The 26,483-nt window shown below is 40.2% G+C and overlaps 1 protein-coding gene across 5 annotated transcripts in view; it reads right to left on the bottom strand.

Moving 5' to 3' along the window:
* The window catches only part of si:ch211-199g17.2 (uncharacterized), a 184,122-nt gene that overhangs the window by 107,178 nt on the left and 50,461 nt on the right, over positions 1-26,483 (bottom strand). For 4 of the 5 annotated variants that reach the window (XM_060942929.1, XM_060942931.1, XM_060942933.1 and 1 more), the window contains exons 5-14: positions 22,548-22,565; positions 22,351-22,416; positions 22,146-22,282; positions 21,950-22,060; positions 21,801-21,858; positions 18,568-18,615; positions 18,400-18,468; positions 15,948-16,087; positions 1,850-1,972; positions 1,393-1,450 (exon numbers count right to left, since the gene is read on the bottom strand). In XM_060942929.1, coding sequence (XP_060798912.1) covers positions 1,393-1,450; positions 1,850-1,972; positions 15,948-16,087; positions 18,400-18,468; positions 18,568-18,615; positions 21,801-21,858; positions 21,950-22,060; positions 22,146-22,282; positions 22,351-22,416; positions 22,548-22,565 — 828 coding nt within the window. Of the gene's footprint in view, positions 1-1,392; positions 1,451-1,849; positions 1,973-15,947; positions 16,088-18,399; positions 18,469-18,567; positions 18,616-21,800; positions 21,859-21,949; positions 22,061-22,145; positions 22,300-22,350; positions 22,417-22,547; positions 22,566-26,483 lie in introns of those variants that run through there. The other variant, XM_060942932.1, reaches the window with a different exon arrangement.

The raw sequence follows: 26,483 nt of genomic DNA, 5'->3' as shown, positions 1-26,483 counted from the left end.
GCCCTGCGCTTGCATTGTTATGGGCTGCTCGAGTCAAACCATGAAACTGAAAAGTTTCTTCCAGGTTCCCTGTGAAGTGATTAAAAAAAAAAGGGCAAAAGAGCAAAGGATTTTACCAAAAGACGATGACAAAGGTGGCTCTTAAATCTTTCGTTGTGATGGAAGGGAGCAGAGTCAAAGAACACTCGAGTTTGCAGTGATCACTTTGTGATAGGTTTGTAAATTACTCTGATTTACTTCGTTTGGATTCGCAAAATCACCTTTCTCGCCATTTTCCATCATTTCGTGATGTTGTGAAGTTCAGGAGACACTCAAGTCTTCAGATGTCTTTTTGTTTACTGTTTGATCATGGTCACTATTTTTTTAAACAATTGTAAATGTTGATATATTGTAAATGTTTGATACATGGTCATCTTTTACTCTTTTTATAAGTGTATAATTGCTGTATGGAACATGTAATTCAGCCTCCAGGCTGCGAGTTGTTCTTAAGAATAAAACCCAGTTATTATTATATTGTAAACTAACGCGCATGTTTTCACTTTATCAGGATGTCCTAAGCAATCTTTACAAGGACAATGATGTAGATTGGGCTCCTACACTGAACTAGATAGATAAGATAATCGAGATGATCCACAGAAACACAAAAGCAGAGCTCATGAGTTAACAGCATGAAAACTGCTTCCCCGGCCATGCAGTTACAGTGAGTGGTGATAACTTCTCCACCCTGTTTCACCAAAACCCGGGTCTTTAAAAGGGGTTTCTGTGGATATTTGTGAATTATTTGCCCGGAAGAGAAGAGCAGGGAGGATCGAGACTCAAGCAGCTGCGGTTTGTTTGCACCCGATACTAAAACTTGGAGCATCCTAGCAATCATCACGAAGACGCATACAAAAAGCCCAAAAATTCCTCATTTCCTGGGCATAAAAGATACACGATGCATCTTGTAGTGTTTTAACATCCAGATTTTTAACCCAGCTACATATAAAAAGTTGTAGGCCTCCATGCTCTTCCAGGTTTTCCTCCATTTGTGGTGTAGAACGATGTCTGCAGCACCAAGTAATTTGAGATGTTGGGGGAACTCAACGGATGGATAACTTTTCAAATAATCGGAAAAATTCTTCTTTACTAGCGTGTAAGGATCTATGCCATTGCAAACAGCAATTTTCTGAAGGTCTCTTTACTATGCATTGGCCTCTAAACTATGAAAATAGTCGTTGATGGTTTCACTAGCTCTTTGCATAAAAGCAACCAAATCAGTTTGTCTGACCACCACTTCATTCACTGGAGGTAAATGCTCAAGCAAGTCACATAACTGAATACAACCTATTATCTGTCAGTATAAATGAGTTAATTTTTTGGGTTTTGTTTGGTTTAATGTCAGTATTATCTTACCACTTGCATAGGTTGAGGAGTTAACAACTTTAAAACACTCCAGGTCCAGATGTACACTCTAAAAGATAAAGGGGGGGGGGGGATTAGCTCATGTACAACTCAATTTCATGGAATAACTAATAAATAAAATTCTATGTTTCAGATTTTAAATAAAAAAAAGATGGATAGATCACAACCTTTTTTTAATCCCAGAGGGAAATTCACAATAATGCACGTACTGTGCATATATAGAGATTAGTTAATATCTGGCCTAACTGAAAGAAGACATTTTACAATTCTCAAATAAAAACAAGTCTCTTTAGGCAACTCTATATATGCAATTACACTTGAATCTTTGTTTGAATCCATCCTACTTTGATGCCTCATGTCATATGAAACAGACATTCCTACTTCAATAAAAGATGATCCCACAACAGTTTTGAAAATTACATTTAAATTTGCAGTTAATTTGCATTACCTGTATTTTCATTGGAGGGCAGATATTCTGTGCCTGATTCGCCAGATAAAGAATCTTCTTGTGGAAACTGTAGTGACTGTAACTTCTCTTGGGAGAGTCCAACGTGGCTGGATGTGCAGCTTTCTTTAAAAGAAATATTCTATATTATATAAAATAGATATTTTTGATGGCTAGATAGAGGATATTACACACCCACGCGAAGATATGAAGTTTATCTTTGAGTGATGAATGAATATTTTATAAGCAAGTGGCGTGAATGAGTGAAATATTTTAACGCAAGTATGTTCTTTATATTATATAGACATATCCACAAAATAATAAAATAAAAATAATTTAAAAATAAAACAACCCACACAACATGCAAGTTAATCAAAATAATTACAACCCCGATTCCAAAAAAGTTGGGACAAAGTACAAATTGTAAATAAAAACGGAATGCAATAATTTACAAATCTCAAAAACTGATATTGTATTCACAATAGAACATAGACAACATATCAAATGTCGAAAGTGGGTCTTCCGGGTTATGGAGTGCAGCTGACGGATGACAGTAACTTGGCTCATCACTGACTTTCTGATAAAATACTTGAAAAATGACTAAAAGTTAACTTAAACTCATTTTTATATGTTTCAATAAGCTCTGAAGAACAATATGCCACCAAAAACCTCTAAACCTGGACAACAATCTTCGAAGCCAACGGCACAAAACAACATAGCCACAACCGGCGCTAGCCATGATGCTAATGACAACCAGGAGGAGGCTAATGCTAGCGGACCATCGAATATAGAGATATTGAACGCAATATGCTCGCTGAGGCAAGATTTCGGCAAACAATCAGCCGACATGATGGAGGCCGTTAACAGCATCAAGGGAGATTTGCTGTCCCAGTCAAGGAGAATAGGTGAAACGGAAGAGAGAATACAGAGGAGGATGTCACTGCTCTCCAGCAAAAAGTTAAACAACTGGAAGGAACAACAGAAATACTGCGCAATAAAATCCAAGAACAAGAAGGCAGGGCAAGACACTAACTTGAGACTGGTCAGTCTCCCTGAGAAAACCGAAGGCACTGACGTGTGTAGTTTCCTGGAAAACTGGCTCCCTAAAGCCTAGGTCACAACCGGACGTACGATTTTTTGGCCATGCGATTTTTGGCGTTTCCCATATCGCTGCGTTTTTTTTGTTCGTGGAGAAAGACGCACGTTGGCCGTAAGTTTGTCTTGCAACCTGAAAAAAACGTAAGCGCCCGTAGAGTTTGTTTGACATGACAAAGAACCTCTGCGGCCGGTCTGCCGTCAGTCTATGGCTCGAAAATCAGCACGTCACACGCGCGCCCTCCGTGCGTTTCACGCACACCCTCCATGAGTTTCTTGTGGTTTTTGCACGTAGACCGGCCGTAGGAGCGCGTACGGCCGGTTGTGACCGAGGCATAAGGTATTGGGTGACACTCTCACCCCCACCCCAGTAATTGAATGGGCACGCCGCGCCGGCCAAGTTAATACGAGCCGGTCTTCAGCCCACAGACCAATAGTTATAAAATTTAACTATAAAGACCGTGAAAGTACACTTAGAGCAGCCAGAAGACAGAGGGAGGTGCGTTATGAGAACCAACAGGTCAGCTTCTTCCCAGATCTATCAGATGAAACCTGACAGAGGCAACGTCTATTCGATGGAGTGAAGGCGAGGTTCTGAGCTCTGAACATCCGTTACAGGCTACTCTATCCTGCAAACCTGGTGATCACCCATGACAGCAAGCGCCTGGTCTTCGCATCCGTTACCGAGGCAGAGGGTTTTCTTCGTAACATTCAGCCCACTGGCTCAGTCACTCCGCGAGGATCCCTAAGCCCAGAGAGCTGATGAATATATTCTCTAAATTTAATTCCGCTGCCCTCAACATTACATCTGGTAAATAAGAACCCTTACTGTGGACATAATGTTTAAACATTCGTTTTGAAATATGGAAGCCGTATTACATTTTTTTTTTTTTAATTTTTCACCTTTATTGGATAGGACAGTGTAGAGACAGGACAGGAAATGAGTGGGGGAGAGAGACGGGCAGGGATCGGGAAATGACCTCAGGTCGGAATCGAACCCGGGTCCCTGGATTTATGGTATGGCGCCTTAGCCACCTGAGCCACTACGCCCCAAGCCGTATTACATTTAAGTTTGAGAGGCATATATCCTTCAAACATCTCCGTGTGGTTTGTACATTATAAATACTGTGACAACATGTTAAGAAGTTAGCTAATGTGAGTGGCTAGTGTGTGGGTTTTCTTTTTTTTCTCATTTATTTATTTATTCTTCTCTTTTTTCCTCTCTCTCTCTCTCTTTTTACTGGATTTATTCATTTTATTTTTCACCTTAATATTTATTTCTGGTTGGACTTAAAGTCTGTTTTCGACATATTAGTGAGCCTTATGATGCTGTATTAGTGCATGAATCACGTTGCTCCTCATTGTGTGGATCAAACGTTGAACATAACCAGAGTTAATTACTCTTTTTGTAGTTCATATGTACTTCATTTGGGGAAGTGCATTAGGGGGTTTTGGGAAGGATTAAGATCTCGGTGCTATGTTCTTGGTCTCATCTTTTCAGTTTTTCGGTCATGTCTTCCGAATATGCAACTCTATTTTAAAACACAGATGGCTACTAGGTCAGAGTTAAAAATCTCTAGCTGGAACACAAGAGGGCTGAACAAATTGGTAAAACTAAAACAGGTATTGAATAGGATTAAGCAAATGAAGGCCAATATAATTTTTCTGCAAGAAACTCACCTGGTAGAAAATGATATAAATAGAGTTAAAAACAGGTGGCCAGGTCAAAGTTCATTCAGCCTTCTTTTCATCTCATGCCAGAGGAGTCATAATATTAATTCATAAATCAGTCCATTTTCAATTAAAAAACAAATACATCGACCCATCAGGGAGGTATATTATACTTAATGGTATCATAGTGTCCACTCAAGTCAGTTTAATGTGTGTGTACGATCCTAATGAAGATGACCCTTCTTTTTATCAAAACCTCTTTCTCTCTATATCATCCTACCCTGGTCAATACATAATTGGCGGTGATTTTAATTGTGTGTTAGACCCAACACAGGATCGATGAACTGGTATTGATACCGCTCATCAACAAACAAGGAATATTATCAAAAAATTCATGATTGATCTAAACTTAACTGATATTTGGCGATATCTTAATCCTAACAAAAGAGACTATTCATGCTTTTCAAGCACATATAAGACATACTCCAGAATAGATTATTTTTTAATTCCACACAGACTGCTATCAAAAATAGAGAAATGTTGGTATGACAGTATACTGCTGTCAGACCATGCACCAATCTCCTTGATAATGCAACTACCCAATGTAATGTCCTCACTGCCTAGATTTTGTTTTCAGTCTAAATGGCTCCAGTACCCGGACTTTAAGTTTATTGACGGGAAAATAGATGAGTATTTCTCTCTAAATACAAATCAAACTAGTGCGTCAGTAAAATGGGAGGCCTATTTAAGGGGTGAGATAATAAGTTATACTACGCATAAGTCCAAAAAATATTACTCCCAGCTTAACACTCTTGAACAAAAAGTTAAAAAATTAGAGCAAGAACTTCACTATAGTGACGCTCCAGAAAAACGACAAGAACTCATGTTACTGAAATCCCAGTACAACGAGTTAACCACCAATAAAATAGCCTCCAGTTTATTGTGGCTAAAACAATCATACTATGATCAGGGAGAGAAAGCTGGAAAGCTGTTAGCATGGAGGCTGAAAAAAGATACAAACTGATAGAGCTATTAATTCTATTAAGTTACCTGATGGGAAAATCCTGGTCGGTCCTTCTGAAATAAACACTGCTTTCAAAGAGTTTTATGAAGGTTTGTACAAATCAGAATACAGCTCATCGAACAGCTCAGAAAAACAAAGGGAGTTTTTGGATAAACTCCACCTTCCAACATTATCTGAAGAAGCCAAAACCGACCTTGGTAAACGTTTGTGTATTGAAGAATTATCAGAAGCAATGAAAGGCTTGAGCAGTGGAAAGGCGCCTGGGCCTGATGGCCTGCCTATAGAACTATATAAAACATTTGCAGGAAAATTGTTACCTCATCTCTTAGAGGTGTTTAATGAGTCATATGAAAAAGGAATTTTGCCCCCATCTTTAAGAGCTGCTGTAATTTCACTCCTTTTAAAGCCAGACAAATGTCCCTTAGACAGAACATCGTATCGACCCATATCTTTAATGTCTTGTGATACCAAGATACTATGTAAGGCTCTGGCCAGGTGGATAGAAATCACTAATACCCAACCTGATCGCCAATGACCAGAATGGATTTGTACTGGGCAGACAAGCTTTTCACAACACACGTAGGCTGCTAAATGTTCTATATGCCAAACAAAATGCCAGAGATCATGCGATCCTGTCATTAGATGCGGAAAAGGCGTTTGACAGGATCGAATGGAGCTACCTATTTGACCTCTTAAAAAGATTTGGTTTTGGGGAAAAATATCTTAAATGGATTCAATTATTATATACTGATCCGGTAGCAGAAGTTGCGACCAATAACCAAATTTCTAAACCTTTTAATCTCAGTAGATCTACGCGCCAAGGCTGTCCAATGAGCCCTCTATTATTTTTATTTGCTGTCGAACCTTTGGCCATGGCAATCCGTCAGTCATCTGACATTACAGGCATGACTATTGGTAAGACAGAACACCGTTTGTCTCTTTTTGCGGATGATATCGTTTTATTTTTAACAAAGCTAGGAACCTAAGCAAAATAAAGGATCTTTATGAAGAAGGTACCCTTATGTCATTCGCACAATTAAAGGATAAATTTGACCTACCTGGGAAACATCACTTAGTACATGCAATTAAGAAGCTTTATATACTCCCAAATTAAAACCACCTCAGAACCCTAATTATCCGCCATTGAACAATCCATGGTAAACCACTTACATGGCAGGGGTCAAATATCCGTCTTTTATGGTTTGCTATTAGCAGCTTCTAAAGAAAACTCTCTTTCTTATCTACCTGCATGGGAAAATGATCTTCAGACAGACATCAGTGTAGAGGACTGGGAGGAGGCATGTCTTCTGGCCCAAACTCAAACTATAAATACAAGATGCAAACTCCTACAGTATAAATGGTTGCTTAGGACTTATATCACTCCTGTTAAATTGCACCACTTTGATCCAAATATTCCTGACTGCTGCATCAAATGTATGGACGAAGTTGATACCCTGCTACATTGTATGTGGAGCTGTACAAAACTGCAAGTATTCTGGAAAGAGGTTCTTGACTTAATCTCTAAGCTGACAGAAAGGGTTATTCCAGTTGAAGCTAAGATATGCTTGTTGCACATATATCCTGAAGATTTCCCAGCCACTGTAAAGGAACGTAAACTAATTAATTTCTGTCTGTTACAAGCTAAACATGTAATTGCCTTAAGATGGAAGGAGATTCAGGGACCTACCTCTGATCAATGGATTACAGAACTGTCATCTAATTTGGCACTGGAAAAACTGACCTACATGGCAAGAGGAAAAGTTGAAGACTTTTACAAGATGTGGTCTGCTTTCCTAATCTTCATGAACAACTTAAATATTCAAATGCCTGGACAAGGCCTGAGGCCACCACCTTTATGACCCCTTTATTTACCGTAGATCCTATTGGAGTGTGGGTGGGGGGTTTGAGGGGTTTCTGTTTTTGAGTGTTGTATTGTTGTGTTTGTGAATGTATGTTCGTTAATATGGAAAATCAATAAATAAATTGTGAAAAAAAATGTCGAAAGTGAGACATTTTGAAATTCCATGACAGCAACACATCTCAAAAAAGTTGGGACAGGGGCAATAAGAGGCTGGGAAAGTTAAAGGTACAAAAAAGGAACAGCTGGAGGACCAAATTGCAACTCATTAGGTCAGTTGGCAATAGGTCATTAACATGACTGGGTATAAAAAGAGCATCTTGGAGTGGCAGCGGCTCTAAGAAGTAAAGATGGGAAGAGGATCACCAATCCCCCTAATTCTGCGCAGACAAATAGGTGGGGTTTACATTAGACCGTATCAGCGGATCATCAGATTAACGTTTTTAAAACGATTAGTGTGCACACAGCAACGCCAATACACGATTCGCATGCACATAGCAACGCCAATACACGGATACGCTCGGCTCCGCAGGCATCCTGCGCTCCAAATCACTCCGCCCTGAACAGCGAGTGCCCTCTGGAGGGTGCGCACTCCGGCCCTGCGCAGCTCACAGAGCGTGCGAGTATAGCGCACGAGCAGTGATTTGGGACTGAGCCGCTGTGTGTGTGATCTCAGTGCATGTCGGGCATGCGCGTCACTTACCACTTGCAAGTGGAAGGATGGCAAGCCTAAAGACAATCATAACTACACAATGGGCAGTATTTGCATCAGTATTTGCAGTATTTTCATACTTTTATACTCTTTAATGAAAGGTGATACAAGGCGGAAGTCCGCGCCGTTTTTCAGCAGTCGCGTCACATGACCAACGCCAGCGAATCAGGAAGGTGGATGTCACAGTGACGTTGTCCAATGACGACGCCAGCTAGAGCTCAGCACAGCGTATCCGCGTATTCTCAATGTTTACACAGCACCGGACCAGACACGATTTGGATTGAATACGTGGACCCTGGCAGATTCCCGTTTCCCGGCGTTTCCAGGCGTTTTAATGTAAACAGACAGTTCATCCGCGAAGAAAACGAGACAGATACGGTCTAATGTAAACTTGGCCATAGTGGAGCAATATCAGAAAGGAGTTCGACAGTGTAAAATTGCAAAGAGTTTGAACATATCGTCATCTACAGTGCATAATATCATCAAAAGATTCAGAGAACCTGGAAGAATCTCTGTGTGTAAGGGTCAAGGCCGGAAAACCATACTGGGTGCCCGTGATCTTCGGGCCCTTAGATGGCACTGTATCACATACAGGCATGCTTCTGTATTGGAAATCACAAATTGGGCTCAGGAATATTTCCAGAGAACATTATCTGTGAACACAATTCACCGTGCCATCCGCCGTTGCCAGCTAAAACTCTATAGTTCAAAGAAGAAGCCGTATCTAAACATGATCCAGAAGTGCAGACGTCTTCTCTGGGCCAAGGCTCATTTAAAATTGACCGTGGCAAAGTGGAAAACTGTTCTGTGGTCAGACGAATCAAAATTTGAAGTTCTTTATGGAAATCAGGGACGCCGTGTCATTCGGACTAAAGAGGAGAAGGACGACCCAAGTTGTTATCAGCGCTCAGTTCAGAAGCCTGCATCTCTGATGGTATGGGGTTGCATTAGTGCATGTGGCACGGGCAGCTTACACATCTGGAAAGACACCATCAATGCTGAAAGGTATATCCAGGTTCTAGAGCAACATATGCTCCCATCCAGACGATGTCTCTTTCAGGGAAGACCTTGCATTTTCCAACATGACAATGCCAAACCACATACTGCATCAATTTACAGCATCATGGCTGTGTAGAAAAAGGGTCCGGGTACTGAACTGGCCAGCCTGCAGTCCAGATCTTTCACCCATAGAAAACATTTGGCGCATCATAAAACAGAAGGTACGACAAAAAAGACCCAAGACAGTTGAGCAACTAGAATCCTACATTAGACAAGAATGGGTTAACATTCCTATCCCTAAACTTGAGCAACTTGTCTCCTCAGTCCCCAGACGTTTACAGACTGTTGTAAAGAGAAAAGGGGATGTCTCACAGTGGTAAACATGGCCTTGTCCCAACTTTTTTGAGATGTGTTGTCATGAAATTTAAAAATCACCTAATTTTTCTCTTTAAATGATACATTTTCTCAGTTTAAACATTTGATATGTCATCTATGTTCTATTCTGAATAAAATATGGAATTTTGAAACTTCCACATCATTGCATTCCATTTTTATTTACAATTAATTTGTACTTTGTCCCAACTTTTTTGGAATCGGGGTTGTAATTTTGAACTGGTTCGCCATTTTGACAACACACATCAAGTCGGTGGAAAAAACATCGGGAGTGACATCATTGGAGTGAAATATCGGGAATTATTATACACACGACACTTTTTCGATGGAATAAAAACGTATTATATTCCTTTCTAGCGGGTTTCATTCATTTGGTTTGATAGCATGCAATATTGTTAGCATATTGCATCACTGTACCCAACAGAGAATGAGCATTGTATATGATTTGATACTGCATGGTTGTCAAGACACGACATCACACCTCGGAGCTGATGCAAATATTCAGTGAGAAAGTTTTCTGCTGTGCATGCGCACAATCATTTCCTTGTTCCCGGCGGCGCCACAGTAAACTGTTGCAGTGAATTGAAAATACCACAAGATACGTATTACACATAAAACTTCCATACTAGCAAGCAACTAAAACAATTTGTAAACAAACATGGCCACCAGGTTTGCATCATTAAATATGGAAGATTTTGAGAGAATTTTGAAAGAGAAAGACGCGAATGTGTATATTATTTTTTTTAATTATTATTTATTTATTATTCTTTTTTGCTCCGCCTACTCAAGCGAGTAGAACGCTTCTTTGCTTTGCTCCTGCTTGATCTTTATTTTATTTTACTTTTTCACTTAATTTCCACTATTTCTTCATTTTATTTTTCACCTTTACAAGATAAGTTAGCTTTTAAAACAAAATGCCTGGAGGCAAAAAATCCAGGAGATCCTGTAGAAAATGCACAGAACTAGAACAGAGGATTTCTATCCTGGAATCAAAGATTGATGCCCTGCCAAAGACAGACGAACTAAGAGCGATATCTCAGGAAAGGAGTACAGAAACAGTGGCTGAGAATGCAGAGATTGCACCCCGACGGCATTGCAGATCGAGTGGATGAATACATCGATCTAACAGAGCAAAATGTGAGTACAGAAAACTGGCACATGATGGGTGGCAGGCCCAAAAATAAAAACAGAAGAGTAATTACCTCAACATCAGTTCGTTCTGATACTATGCAACCCATGCTCCACAGCCATGCTATTAGAAATAGAGCCAGGTCTACAAACTACAATAGGATTTACAGTCCTATGGAAAATCCACAGCCCATAAGGCTTCAGAACAAATTTGAATGCCTCAGGGATGTGGAAGCGGAATTTTCAGGCGGACAAGCACATCATAGAAAGAGATCGCACCACAACCGAAGAGCTGTGGGAAGAGGCAAAAAGCAGCTTGTAATACCACCTGATCCCACAACCCTTGTTCTTGGTGATTCCACTGTAAGACATTTAAAAGGACATGGGATGATTATTTGCTGCCTTCCAAATGCATCCATCTCTGACACCAAAGACAGCATTTTGAAACTCATGTCCGAGCATAAAACCATCAAACGTATTGTTGTGCATGTGGGAGCAAATGATGTTTTCAGAAAACAGCTGTTTGTCCAAGATGATTTCAGAAAACTTTTTTCTGATCTCTATAAGACTGGAATACAATCTCATCAGTGGCCCACTCCCTGCAAGGGGAAGCTTTGCATTTACTAGACTCTTCAGTCTTAACACCTGGCTTGGAAAAACTTGTTTTTTATTTGGTATGAACTTCATAGACAATTTTAACCTTTTCTGGAATCGCAGAGAATTCTTCAAGCCAAATAGCACTGAACTCAGCCGGATTGAGACCAAAGTTTTAGCTGATCACTACAGCCTCTCTCTCCAGCATGCATTCTTTTCTCAGCCAACATTGAGCAGAACTGCTGATAAGTGCTCACAGACTGACCCAGTTACAGATATCAACAAAACTTCTGCAAAGTCAAAACAACCATCCATGCAAGCACAGCAGTGATGCTTCAACAAGGACACACAGCCATCTGGGGCAGACTGCCAAGAACCATTTGGGGCAGACTGCCAAGGACATCAACAATCACATGGAGAATGTGAGCATGTTGTTAACAATGGGCAGCCACAGATATCTGCATCGCCCATCCAGATTGAGGACCTGACCAAAGACAATCATGCCAAGGCTGCATCATCCACATCTCGACCCCATGCAAGTATCACAGAGACTGTCAGGGAGACAGTCATGGAGACACTCACAAAGACCTCACCAAAGTCCCAATCTCAGTCTCGCTCTTCTGACTTTGTTGTACCATCTCCGTCTCCCCCCTGCATGGATTTCCCTAAAAGTATGCAGAGATTGCTGCCAATGGCTGCACTTTCTTTTTCCAGCCCAAATCATTCACGACAAGCAGTGTACCCAGTTCATCGAAAATCAACCAACAGACTGAACTGTGTTCGCCCAGGACTTTCAGCTGGCTACCAATCTTTTTCACCATCTAAAAAAAAAATACATGACATCTCCAATCCTTCCCCCTCCCAACCTCATGGAACATACACAGAGTCTTGTATGATGTGCTGTGGGTCCCTGCATTGGGTGTAGTTTTGAAAACAAGCTGGGACCCAGTATGCCTATGCCATTCTCTATTCCTGTGTTGATAAGAAATAGAAAACAGAGCATATTTAACCCAGGGGATAAACCAGTCTAGTCTCCTTCCTGTTTCAAAACAACATCAGAGTACCCAAGTAGATATTACTTCTAGACTTTCTGTAAAGCTAGCTCTTCTGAACATTAGATCACTTTCAAACAAGTCATTTTTAATTAACGATCTTATTTGCAAACACAATCTTGATTTTTTGCTTCTAACTGAAACATGGCTGGATCAAGCAAAGACTGCTACCACCCTTATTGAAGCAGCCCCCCCCCAAATTTTAATTTCATGAGTGCTACCCGACATGAGAAAGGTGGAGGGATTGCAAATATATTCAAAGCCTCTTTTCAATGTAAACAGTCCTCACTTGGTGATTTTACATCCTTTGAACACTTATGTGCACTTGTTACATGCTCTCCTAACATATTATTATTAACTATTTACAGGCCTCCGAGACATTCAGCCAAAGTTTTTCTGGAAGAGTTTGGTGAACTGTTGTCAGTCATTTGCTTAGAGTTTGACTGTCTTATTATATCTGGGGATTTTAACTTGCATGTAGATAATCCTTTAAACACTTATGCCAGAGAACTACTTGCACTTATTGACAACTTCAACCTAGTACAACATGTACAGAGGCCGACCCACTCTCGTGGTCATACCCTTGACCTCGTTATCACAAAGGGTCTTATTGTTTCTACTACTGTTGTTGACCTGGCCTTATCTGATCATTTCTGTGTTTTCTCTGATGTTTCTATGTCCCCTCACATTCAGAACAGCTCAACGACTATGGGTAGGAGAGTCATAAACGACAACACGTGTTCTCTTTGAGCAAGCTCTCTCTCGATCTCAACTAAAATGTCAGACTCTGTAGATGACTTACTGGAAATTTTTTATATAAATATGACCCAAATTATGGATGATATTGCTCCATTCAAAATCAAAAGTGTCAATGACAAGCAGAAAGCACCATGGAAGCAATACCCAGCTGTTAAATTGCTAAAGAGAGAATGTAGAAAGACTGAGAGAGAATGGCGCAAATCTAAACTTCACATCCATTATCAAATCCATAAAGAGATGCTTTGTAAATATAATTATGAAATTGGTAAAGCAAGACAGTCTTTCTTCTCCAACATCATCAACAGGAATATGAACAATGCCCATGTGCTATTTTCAACAGTAGAGAAGCTAACTAATCCCCCACCACAATTAGCACCTGAACTTCTCTCAGTTAATAAATGCAATGAGTTTGCATACTTCTTCAAAGGTAAAATTGATAAAATACGGCAGAATATTGCTCATAATATATCTCAGTTGCAAATAACTGAAAAGCTGCAATCACCAGTGACAAAGACAGACAATTTCAACACAATGTCAGAATTTTGTCTGATTGATTGAGACTCTTGAAAAAACTGTACAAAATCTCAGTTCCTCAACATCTGAATTGGACATTCTGCCCACCAACTTTAAGTCTGTTCTTCACCTTATAATTACAGATGTGCTTCAGATCATAAATACATCCCTAGAGACTGGCATTTTTCCTGAGTCCCTGAAAAAAGCCGTTGTAAAGCCCCTACTTAAAAAGAATAATCTAGATGCTTCAGTATTGAACAACTACAGGCCAATATCAAATCTACCATTCATCGGGAAAATCCTTGAAAAAATTGTCTTCAATCAATTAACTGCCTTCTTGATATCAAACAGCTGTTTTGATAACTTTCAGTCAGGATTTTGTGCCAATCATAGCACTGAAACAGCGCTGATTAAAGTTATAAATGACATACGTCTTAATACTGATGCAGGCACAACATCGGTCCTGGTGTTACTGGACCTCAGTGCAGCTTTTGATACTGTTGATCACAACATACTGCTATATCGACTTGAACACTGGGTTGGGTTGACTGGTAAAGTTATCAATTGGTTAAAATCATACTTAAAAGATAGAAGCTTCTTTGTTACCATGGGAAATTGTACCTCAACATCAATGTCCTTGACCTGTGGTGTCCCCCAGGGGTCGATCCTTGGACCATTGCTATTCAACCTTTATATGCTCCCACTTGGACAAATTATCAAGAACAACTCAGTTTTGTATCACTGCTATGCAGATGACACCCAAATTTATTTTGCTCTATCACCTAATGATTATGCCCCCCTTGAATGTCTCTACCAGTGTATCGACCAAATCAACAACTGGATGTCACAAAATTTTCTCTAGCTGAACACAGATAAAACAGAAGTAATTCTATTTGGGGAAAAAAGATGAAAGACTCAGGATTACCGCTATTCTTGACACAAAGGGGATTAAAACAAAAGATATGGTTAAAAATCTTGGTGTTTTCATTGACAGCAAGCTAAACTTTGACAGTCACATGAAAGCAATCACTAAATCGGCATTTTATCACCTAAAAATCATTTCCAAACTAAGAGGACTTGTGTCAAAAAATGATCTGGAAAAACTTATACATGCCTTCATCTCTAGTAGGGTTGACTACTGCAATGGCCTTTTCACAGGCCTGCCAAAAAAGACCATCAAACGACTTCAGCTGGGGTTCTCACACGAACAAAAAGAACAGAGCACATTACTCCAATTCTAAGGTCCCTTCACTGGCTTCCAGTAAGCTACAGAATTGACTTTAAAGCACTGCTGCTGGTGTACAAATCTCTAAATGGTACAGGGCCCAATTACCTCTCTGATATGTTGCAGCGGCCTAACCCAATCAGATCTACCAGATCGCAGCAGCAAAATTTACTGGTAAAACTTGTTGTTAAAACAAAGTGTGGTGAAGCAGCTTTTAGCTACTATGCAGTACAGCTATGGAGCCAACTCCCAGAGGACATTAAAAATGCTCCTGCTGTTGGCAGCTTCAAATCTAGATTAAAGACCAGGCTGTTTTCAGATACCTTCTGCTAATTGATAAATATCATCATCTTTACATGTTTTAAACTTTACTTAACTTTTACAGTCTTTGCATGTCTTAAACTTTACTTAACTTTTATTCCATTTTATTCTGCTGTTTTTACTGAACTTTCTTCTTCCCCCTTTATTTTATGTAATTTTATTTTCTATTGTTTACTGTTTTGCTTTTACCTCTGTAAAGCACATTGAACTGCCACTGTGTATGAAATGCGCTATATAAATAAACTTGCCTTGCCTATTATTATTATTATTATTATTATAATGGCCTTTTTTAGTGGTATATCAGATATATTCCATTCAGCTAGCATGAAACTGAATGAATCTTTGACTCGTTCAATATCATGCTAACTAAATGGAATATATCGGATATACCACTCACTGCCAGCCAGTATTATTTAAATATGTCACTCATATGTGCAATGTATTTTGTATGAAAAATGCAAGTTTTTCAACAAGAGAAGATAAACTTCATATCTTCAAGCCAACGTGTGATTTTCGTTTTATTATATATAGACACATTCACAAACCAAAAAAGTACCCAAATTTATCAAAACAATTAATCGATTTCCTCACGAGTAAGGATGTTGAAAAATGTGTCATGGTTGATGTATATAGAATATATACACAAATTAAATTTCAGCAGAGCAAAAAAAAAAAGTTTCAGTAATGTTGTCAGTGCTAAACTAAACACTAAATAAAAGCCCATTCCAGGTTTGCTTTTCACCGAAGAAGAACTCACCAGATACAAGTAAACATGATCAAAGCTGATGCAGTGGGAGATGGTCTGACTAGCTGAAAGTTTCTCCTTGCACAGAATACAAAGATACCCACAATATCTCTCGTTCTTTGGACAAGAGTACTCAAGCAGTAGGTTCAGGCCTGGGAAAAGAAAAGATAGCAATGGCATTAATCCAAGACAGAAACATCTTGAAGATCTAGACTGCTACGCACAATTAGTCAAAGTTCTCTGCATACACCTCCTTCCTCTTTATGCATTCAGAACAAGATCGTCCTGTCCAAAATATGAGAGGGGCCCATAGCACTATCTTGGACCAGCATACCCAGACCACAGCACTACACTTCTCCTCGGTCAGTGAAGTGAATTACTCACTCTGAAGTCATGAGTAAGCCATGAGGGACACAAGGTCACCTAGTCAAAGATTAGGTCCAAAACCGCTATAAATGCTCAGGGAATTTAATGTATACGACTATATAAAGGAAACTACCAGTAAAATCACTTTATATAGCTATAGACCTTAACTTTTTTTTTCTTCCTCTGTGCTCTCACGGAAGGCAGTCGCATCTCCTCTCCTCTCCTTTTTTTTTCCTGCTTGTGCTTTTGTTTCATCTCGTCTGCCTATACTTTTTTTTTTTTGAGAGACTCTCTCCGCATTGAATTTCTAAACTAAAAAAGCATGGATTTGATAAACTGGTCTCCTAACGAAATTGACACAGTTTCTGGGTTCGGGGGAACCCACCTGTCCTGCCGGAATGTCTGTGGAGGACATTGAAGATATCTACCTATTCGGAACCATGATTACAGGACTTTTGCTGATTGGATTAGGCATTGCCCTGGTATATCGAGGAAATCAGACAACGGTGACAGCTGTTCAAAGCCCCACAAAGCTGCCCGATATGATTGGAGTGGTGGGCAAAGCTGTTGGCACCCGGACTGTGGAAATTCAGAACTTTAACCACAAAATGGTTGTCATCTCGGAGCAGCTTTCAGCTTTGCAAAGAATATGTATTTTGGAGACCAAATTGAATTGAATTGAACAGAATGGACGAAATGGACAGATATGGACGTGTAAAGACTGTTTGTTCAAAAGACCAAACAATCTCTATCTTATCGACATTCGACTCCCTGAACAGCACTGGCCTTGATCAAGGCCTTTGCTAGGGCAACATTTCCCCCAGAAGGTCACTGCTGGGAGACACTCTCGCTCTTCGCATTCCTTCCCAAATTTTCCGCGGTCGCCGTTTTTCACCCCCAGTGTGACAAGCGGGTGCGTGACCAGCGCCGTTTGCATGGCTGCAGGAGTGGACGGCTGCTTGCTTGCGCTGGGTTACCTCTACCTCCTTCCCTCCCCTCCTATCCCCTTACCCCCCCACCCCTGATTGCCCCCTCCTTCCCCACTTCCCCCCCCCCCCCAAGTCCCATGTTTTAAAGTGCACTTGTGTTATTGTGTGCTTATGTGCAGAGGTTTTTAAATGCTCCCACACTGTACTCCTGATAGGAGCATAGTGGGGGGTGTTCTTTTTTCTTCATGTTACTACTGTGTTTCTTTTTCTTTTATCCCTGTCTTCATGTCCTGTTCCCCCTCTGTAAGGACAGGTTGATGGTCAATTTCACTGGTAACAGTGACAATAAAGGGTTCATTCATTCATAACCAGTTACTGATTTACTATTATATACACCTTCCTTATATCATTCTGCCCCTATGCCATTTTCAAAGTCCAAAAGGGAACAGCCCAGCTGGGCTGCAGGGGTATACACGTACACACACACACACACACACATTTTATGTTTTATATATATATATATATACACATAAAAAAAACCACACAGCCGGCGAGGGCCTTTCTGTGTGGAGTTTGCATGTCCCCCCCCCCGTCTCTGCGTGGGTTTCCTCCGGGTGCTCCGGTTTCCCCCACAGTCCAAAGACATGCAGGTTAGGCTAAGTGGTGGCTCTAAATTGACCGTAGGTGTGAATGTGAGTGTGAATGGTTGTTTCTCTCTATCTGTCAGCCCTGCAATGACCTGGCAATTTGTCCAGGGTGTACCCTGCCTTTCACCCATAGTCAGCTGGGATAGGCTCCAGCTTGCTTGACACCCTGTACAGGATAAGTGGCTACAGATAATGAATGAATGAATTAATGAAATATAATAAAAAAAATTTTATTACACACACACACACACACACACACACACACACACACGGATGCACATATATGATACAAAATTTCACTGTAGATGATGAGCTTTTGATTCTCTTCTGACTCGCATGGTTTTTACCTGCTTTTGTTCTGCATTAAAAATAACTCAAAATTGTATTCTACACTCTTCTGCTCTCGCTCTCGGCACACATTATTGCTCCTCTTCATTCTCATTATAGAAAATTACATCCCAGTCAATACGTCAGGGCACCAAAACTTATCCTTGACCATTGCTGGATGCGAACATGTCATACCCAATAATGGATGAGATCTGGCAGGGTCAGCGATGTACTCCTGAATGGATTTCCTCTGTGGTAAACCAGCTGGGTAGCAAAACATTACATAGATTAAAACAATAGAACATTACAAGTATTTATAAAAATACACAGACATATGAGAATAGGCGAAAGAAAACGACTAACCTTGGATACGTTCCATTAGCTTGTCCGTTTCAGAAAACACTGACATGACTAAGGAGGACAGATGAAAAACAGTTGTTAGATCAGAAGTTTATAATTCCATTACTGAGAAACGTCAGGGCGTCTGCTTTTTATCCCCCGGCATATAATGCAGGGGGATATAGCTATCGCGCTCTGTCCATCCGTCTGTAAATAGAGTTTCTGGAGCATAACTCAAACTATTAGGATTTTTTTTCACAAAACCTGGCAGTTATGTTAAGTGACTCGAGGAGTTGTGCCTTTTGACATTTTGGGATTTCTGTGATTTTTATTTTTTCCATATTTCCATGGCAACCAATTCAACTTAGGAAAATTTGGAGTGGGGTTTCAGGTGAGTGCTGGAGGTAATATGTCATCTCCTGATGACTCTTGTTCTTAGAGATCCTGGAAATCAGCATTTCTTTATCATATTTCTATCATATGTTTGGCATGCTTGAACTGCTACAGGTTGTCCTGATTGGTATTTATTTTGGTTAAGTTATATCCTTGAGATTTATCTTCGTTCACACATTCTGCTCTCTGCTTAATGAAGGTTATGTTGACTAGTAATGTCTTTTTCTTTTCATAAGACTATGATCCTGATGGGTGATGGAATGGTACATAATGTCTCTCTTCATAGAGTAATGTAGTTTAAACCAGTGATGTCATGCTTCATCACCCATTAACGTTATATAATTTTATATAAAACACACACACACACACACACACACACACACACACACACTATACAGCGCCCTCCACAATTATTGGCACCCCTGGTTAAGATGTGTTAAAAGCCTTAAAATAAATTCAATTTTTATTGCAGAAGCATAATCTCACACTGAAAATTGTCGAAAAATGTAACCTTTAACTCAAGTGAATTTAAAATAAATAAATAAATCCCTGACTAAGAAAAAATTATTTTTCATAAAAATCACCTGTTCCACAATTATTGGCACCCATAACAATTCCTAGAAAATAAATGTAATTGAAGCATTTCTGTCATTTCTACTGTAATTTAAAAAGTTGATCAGAGTATCTAGGAACCTTTAATTAGTAATTCATCATATCCTGTTTCCCTGGGGTATAAATATGATGGTGACACAGAGGCCTATTTCTCTTATCCACTCTTCAACATGGGAAAGACAAGAGAACACACCATTCAAGTAAGGCAGATGTGTGTCAACCTTCATAAGTCAGGCAATGGCTACAAGAAAATAGCCGCTCGCCTACACCTGCCCATATCTACAGTCAGAGGAATCATCAAGAAGTTTAAAACAACTGGAACAGTGGCAAACAAGCCTGGACAAGGATGCAAGTTTATCTTGCCACCACGCACAGTGAGGAGGATGGTAAGAGAAGTAAAAAGTTCTCCAGAGCTCACTGTGAGAGAATTGCATCAAAGAGTAGCATCTTGGGGTCACAAAGTCTCCATAACAACCATCAGGTGCCATCTACATGCCAACAAGCTGTTTGGGAGGCATGCACGGAAAAAGCCTTTTCTCACTTACAAGTATAAACGTAAATGTCTGGAGTTCGCCAAGCGGTACTGGGACCTCAACTGGGACCGTATGCTTTGGTCAGATGAGACCAAGATAGAGCTTTTTGGCAACAAACACTCTAATACATCACAAAAGATGAGTATGCAGAAAAGCACCTCATGCCCACTGTGAAGTATGGGGGAGGATTCGTGATGCTGTGGGCCTGTTTCTCTTCCAAAGGCCCTGGGAACCTTGTTAGGGTGCATGGCATCAGGAACTCTTTTAAATACCAGGACGTTTTAAATCAAAATCTGGTGGCCTCTGCCTGAAAGCTGAAGATGAGTTGTCACTGGGTTTTTCAGCAAGATAATGACCCTAAACATGTGACCAAATCTACATAAAAATGGTTCACTAGACACAAAATCAAGCTCCTCCCATGGCCATCTCAGTCCCCAGACCTCAACCCAATTGAAAACCTGTGGGGTGAGCTGAAGAGGAGAATGCATAGGAGAGGACCCAGGACTCTGGATGATTTAGAGAGATTGTGCAAAGAGGAATGGTCGAAGATCCCTCTCTCTGTATTCTCCCATCTTGTGAAATGTTATAGGAGAAGATTAAGTGCTGTCTTGTTGGCAAAAGGGAGTTGTACAAAGTATTAACATCAGGGGTGCCAATAACTGTGGCACACATGATTTCATGTAAAAGAATTATTTCTTAATGTGTGATTTTTTTTTCCCCACTGAATAAATGCACTTGAATTAAACGTTGGATTTTTCTCTTTTTTTGCATTGTTGTCCTATATTATTTTTAAAAAAATTAATTTATTAGAAGCCTAAAGAACGCATCTTAAAGAGGGGTGCCAATAATTGTGGAGGGCGCTGTATATACCGTACACCCATACACATGAGATAACTTTGCTTCGTCAATTAAATGATCATCCAAATCACATAGCTACAACATACTCTTGAATGTGAATATATACTCATGTTTGTCCTACAGTAAACTGAGAAAAATCTCTACATTCCTAGATAATACTTTGTCAATTCCTTTGTGACAGACAGATCAAAACCTAACACATCACTGAAGCAAGTTTGATGCCACAACAAAAGAATGGCCTAATGGGGGGTTTGGGCCCAATGAATAGAAAATCTGTTGATTTAGTCACTGCATTTATTATGCAGAATAATATACGATGGAGTATGCTGCTGTAGGAAAATAAATCAATGATGGGGTGGTTTTATGCTACCCCAAAGTTTATTTTCTTATAGCAGTACATTGTGAAGTGTTTTAACTTCCTGTTATAAAACTGCTTCTGGTCAAAAATTACATCTTTTATTTACTCAAGAATGAACTTTTTATCCTTTTATAATTCCATGTAATGTGGATTGTCCACAACACAAGCTATAAATACTCCTTTTCCTTCACTTTTTCCTCAAGTTAATAAGATGCAGCTGGTTATGTAGTCATATGAGCAGTTATACATTTTGATTGATAAATAAATAAAAGTTTTTTAATTGGAATTAAATTGGATTATGCTCTGCATCTTCTATACAAGTCCCTGTGAATGAGCCGTTACTATAGAAACGGTCATGCATTTGCATTACAGTTAACAGTACCTTTGCAGCTGTACTATTATAGCACAATAATCAACATTTTCTGACCAATCAATCAGATTTGAGAATTCCAAAGTGGTACAAGGATTAAAGATTGTAAACAATCATGAACACACAAAATTACCTTGATGATATGGCAGTTCTATACACTTCCTCAGTATCATCTTTGGCAGCTCGAAAACCTGTGCATGCACACAGATGCACAAAATGCTGTGTCTTCCCAAGCAGAGAACAACAGAAAACAGTTCTTTATCTATATAAAGTTGGTTTTACCCGTAGGTTACCAGAACCGTTGGTAGTGTACTCTTTCATAGCACTGGACTGCAGGTAAGAAAAGGAGTCATTGAGCCAAGCAAAACGCAGCAACTCTGGATTAGTGCAGGCCTGATCCACAAAAATAATAAAATATACTTCAGAATCTCTCATTTAAAACAAATGGCATCTAGATTGACTGACAGCAGGCACTCACCAAGTATCTGAGGTAATGTTGAACAGAGCACAGATGCAATACAACATCACCAGTGTTTATCTGCTCCTCACATACATGGCACAGGTAAAAATCACCAGATTTTTCAGGAGTAATAAACAGTGTCACCATGTCGAACCCTGCACACAATTTTATACTGCATTAGTGGATAAACTAAAAATACTGACAGACACACACGCACACTCACCAATGAGTGGATCAACCCAGTCTGGGTTTCTCAAGTAATCCAGGAAAACAAACATGGGGAAGTAAACTATGGGACAAATAAATAAAATGACAATACATAAAAAGAAATTAGTCACACTGATAACAGACACCAACACTTATTTACACATAAGATATTACATACACCGTACATCGTCGGCATATAGCATCAAATCTTACCTGGTCCCTTATGTACAGCTACAAAGAAAAAGAAGAGAATAGAGGGAAAAAGATAGTATATTACAATTACTTTCAACATGAATCACAGATCAAATGGCAACTATTTCTTCCTCAAATAACTTTAGATTTCCTGCTCAAAGTTGAACTTGTCAGCAAAAAATTACTGGGAGAACTACAATTCAGATTCCAACTAGTTGCCCTCCAATTTTATAAAAGTCTAGCAATAACAGAGGTGAGCTCAAGGTCAACAAGAAAGTATTTACCCAACCCAATATAACATTTAATCAATCAACATAATATAATCAAGTCCATAAGTGAGGCTGTAGGGCTCCAGAAATTCTGGAGTTTGTCATGGAAATTCTGATACAAATGTATCCCTTTTCAACCAACAGGGAACGGATTTTTAACCCAGTTCCATTCAGGATTCTTTGAACCTTGGTGCCCGCTAGCGAAACAGCTCACTTTTTCACCAGAACCGTTGTAATCAAAGAGGAGTCCTAAACAGAGGACACTGCACTAGAACAGTAAACAGTAGTATCAAGATTGCAGAGTGCACTGATTACCATTACTGCATTCTCCATTGCTGCGCGCCGCTTCCTCTCCAAACTAATATGACATGCCCACTGATGTCATGGTTCACGTTGGAAAAAACAGCTATGTTTTGGTTCCAGCTGAGAAACTTGTCAGGTTCCAATTTTATTTTGAAATGCTCTGCATAGTTCAAAACTTGGCACATGAATAAGAATGGAACCTGTTCCTGGTTGGTTGAAAAGGGGTGAGGAGTCTCGTAATACCAGGGACCCAATACCATGCCAAAATCATCTCCGGTTTGACAATTATCCAAATATCTAATACAAGAATCTCTCATAGATTCTTATTCTTATAGGTTAAATGCCTATAAATGCAGCAAAATAATTCTTCAAATTGTTTACATTTAAATTAAATCTGCTCTTTGTTAAAAATTATTTTTCACTGCATTAAACCTTTTGCTGAGCATCCATGGTTACAGGAAACATCTGCTACGGGTACATGTCAAACAGCCTCTACTTACATCCTATAATACTGGATGGGGTCTCTTTTTACTCACAAAACAGCATCAATTCTTCATAGCATGGATTCCACAAGATGTTTGAAACATTACTTTGAGATTATAGTCCACATTGACGTGACTGCATCACGAACTTCCTACAGATTTTTCAGGTGGACATTCATGCAGTGACTCCTGTTCTACTACATCCCAAAGGTGTTCTATTGGATTCGGATCTGGTGACTGGGAAGGCCCCTGAAGAAAGTCCATGAAACCAGATCGAAACGACTTTTGCTTTGTGACATGGTGCGTTATGCTGGATTATCATGCTGGAGGTAGCCATTAGAAGATGGGTAATTTGAAGCCTTAAAATGATGCACATGGTCAGCAACAATACTCAAATAGGCTGTGGTGATTGTTTTCTTAGCACACTTTGGGCCTGTTAATACCAATCACTCAACACCATTATACCACCTCCACCGGCCTGGATTGTTGACACAAGACAGGTTGGCTCCATGGATTCATGCTGTTGGTGTGAAATTCTGACCCCACCATCTGTGACTCAACAGAAATCGAGATTCATCAGACCAGGCTATGTTTGTTCAGTCTCCAGTTTGAGGGAGTTGCTGTGCATTCTGAGATGCTTTTCCGCTCACCGCAGTTGTACAGCGTCTTTATCCGAGTTACTTTGTGAGCTCGAACCAGCGTGGCCATTTTCTACTGACCCCTCATCAGCAACGCATTTCTGTCTGCAGAACTGCCACTCACTGAATGTTGGTTTCTTTATCGCACCATTTTGAGAAACTTCTAGAGACTGTTGTGCATGAAAACCCATGAGATCAGCTGTTCTAGAAATCCTCAAACCCATCTGGCACCAACAATCATGCCATGGTCAAAATCACAGACCCCCCCCATTCTGATGTGAACATTACCCAAAGCTACTAGCCCATATCTTCATGATTTCATGCACTGTTCTTTCATGCACTGTATCTTCATGATTTCATGTACGATTGGCTGATTAGACAATTGCATGAGGATTGCCAATTAATCAATAGCCAAGCCAAGAAGCCTTTGTCACACGTAGGCTCAAGCACACAGTGAAATTTAACTTCTGCATCTAACCCATCTGAAGCAGTGAACACACATGCACACACACACACAAGTGAGCAATGAATGCACACACACACACACACACACACACACACACACACACACACACACAACCCCGATTCCAAAAAAGTTGGGACAAAGTACAAATTGTAAATAAAAATGGAATGCAAAAATTTACAAGTCTCAAAAACTGATATTGTATTCACAATAGAACATAGACAACATATCAAATGTCGAAAGTGAGACATTTTGAAATTTCATGCCAAATATTGGCTCATTTGAAATTTCATGACAGCAACACATCTCAAAAAAGTTGGGACAGGGGCAATAAGAGGCTGGAAAAGTTAAAGGTACAAAAAAGGAACAGCTGGAGGACCAAATTGCAACTCATTAGGTCAATTGGCAATAGGTCATTAACATGACTGGGTATAAAAAGAGCATCTTGGAGTGGCAGCGGCTCTCAGAAGTAAAGATGGGAAGAGGATCACCAATCCCCCTAATTCTGCGCTGACAAATAGTGGAGCAATATCAGAAAGGAGTTCGACAGTGTAAAATTGCAAAGAGTTTGAACATATCATCATCATCATCATCATCATCTACAGTGCATAATATCAAAAGATTCAGAGAATCTGGAAGAATCTCTGTGCGTAAGGGTCAAGAGCAGAAAACCATACTGGGTGCCCGTGATCTTCGGGCCCTTAAGGCCAATTTATGCTGACAACCCAGTCCTCGCAGACGGTGTCGCAGACAGTGTCTGCGTAGCCCCCCCACCTTCGCAGACGCTCTGCGCGCACCTCCCAAAAATTGTGACCACCGCAGAAGCCTCGCAGACAAGAGGGCTCTGATTGGTCCACTCCACCCGCTGTACACGCACTTCCGCTTCCCTACTTTCCCGGTTTGTTTTGTTTTCACGACCGGCATTTTTAAAAACACGAGCGAAGATGGAGCAGCATGAAGAGCGGTTGATTGAGGAAGTGAAGAAGTACAGACATCTATACGACTCCAGTTCTAGTCATTATAAAAAAGTTCTAGTCATTTAGTAACCGGATAAACACTCCATTAACCACACCCACCAACTACTCCTAGCGACTTCTCGCCCCCTTGCGTTGTGCCGGTGAATAACATCGCGCACGCCTATTCCCCCGCTCAACAATAAATTACAACCGTCTGCGAAAAGCTATCTGCGAAAGCCTTGTCGCACAAGCATGCAGAGGCCTTTAGACAGCACTGCATCACATACAGGCATGCTTTTGTATTGGAAATCACAATCTGTGAACACAATTCACCGTGCCATCCGCCGTTGCCATCTAAAACTTGATAGGTCAAAGAAGAAGCCGTATCTAAACATGATCCAGAAGTGCAGACGTCTTCTCTGGGCCAAGGCTCATTTAAAATGGACTGTGGCAAAGTGGAAAACTGTTCTGTGGTCAGACGAATCAAAATTTGAAGTTCTTTATGGAAATCAGGGACGCAGTGTCATTCGGACTAAAGAGGAGAAGGACGACCCAAGTTGTTATCAGCACTCAGTTCAGAAGCCTGCATCTCTGATGGTATGGGGTTGCATTAGTGCGTGTGGCATGGGCAGCCTACACATATGGAAAGACACCATCAATGCTGAAAGGTATATCCAGGTTCTAGAGCAACATATGCTCCCATCCAGACGACGTCTCTTTCAGGGAAGACCTTGCATTTTCCAACATGACAATGCCAAACCACATACTGCATCAATTACAGCATCATGGCTGCGTAGAAGAAGGGTCCGGGTACTGAACTGGCCAGCCTGCAGTCCAGATCTTTCA

Source organism: Neoarius graeffei, chromosome 16 (assembly GCF_027579695.1).
Source record: "Neoarius graeffei isolate fNeoGra1 chromosome 16, fNeoGra1.pri, whole genome shotgun sequence".
In the NCBI taxonomy this organism is placed as follows: domain Eukaryota; kingdom Metazoa; phylum Chordata; class Actinopteri; order Siluriformes; family Ariidae; genus Neoarius; species Neoarius graeffei.
The sequence above is the reverse complement of the archived record's forward strand: the minus strand, read 5'-3'. Positions and strand labels throughout refer to the sequence as shown.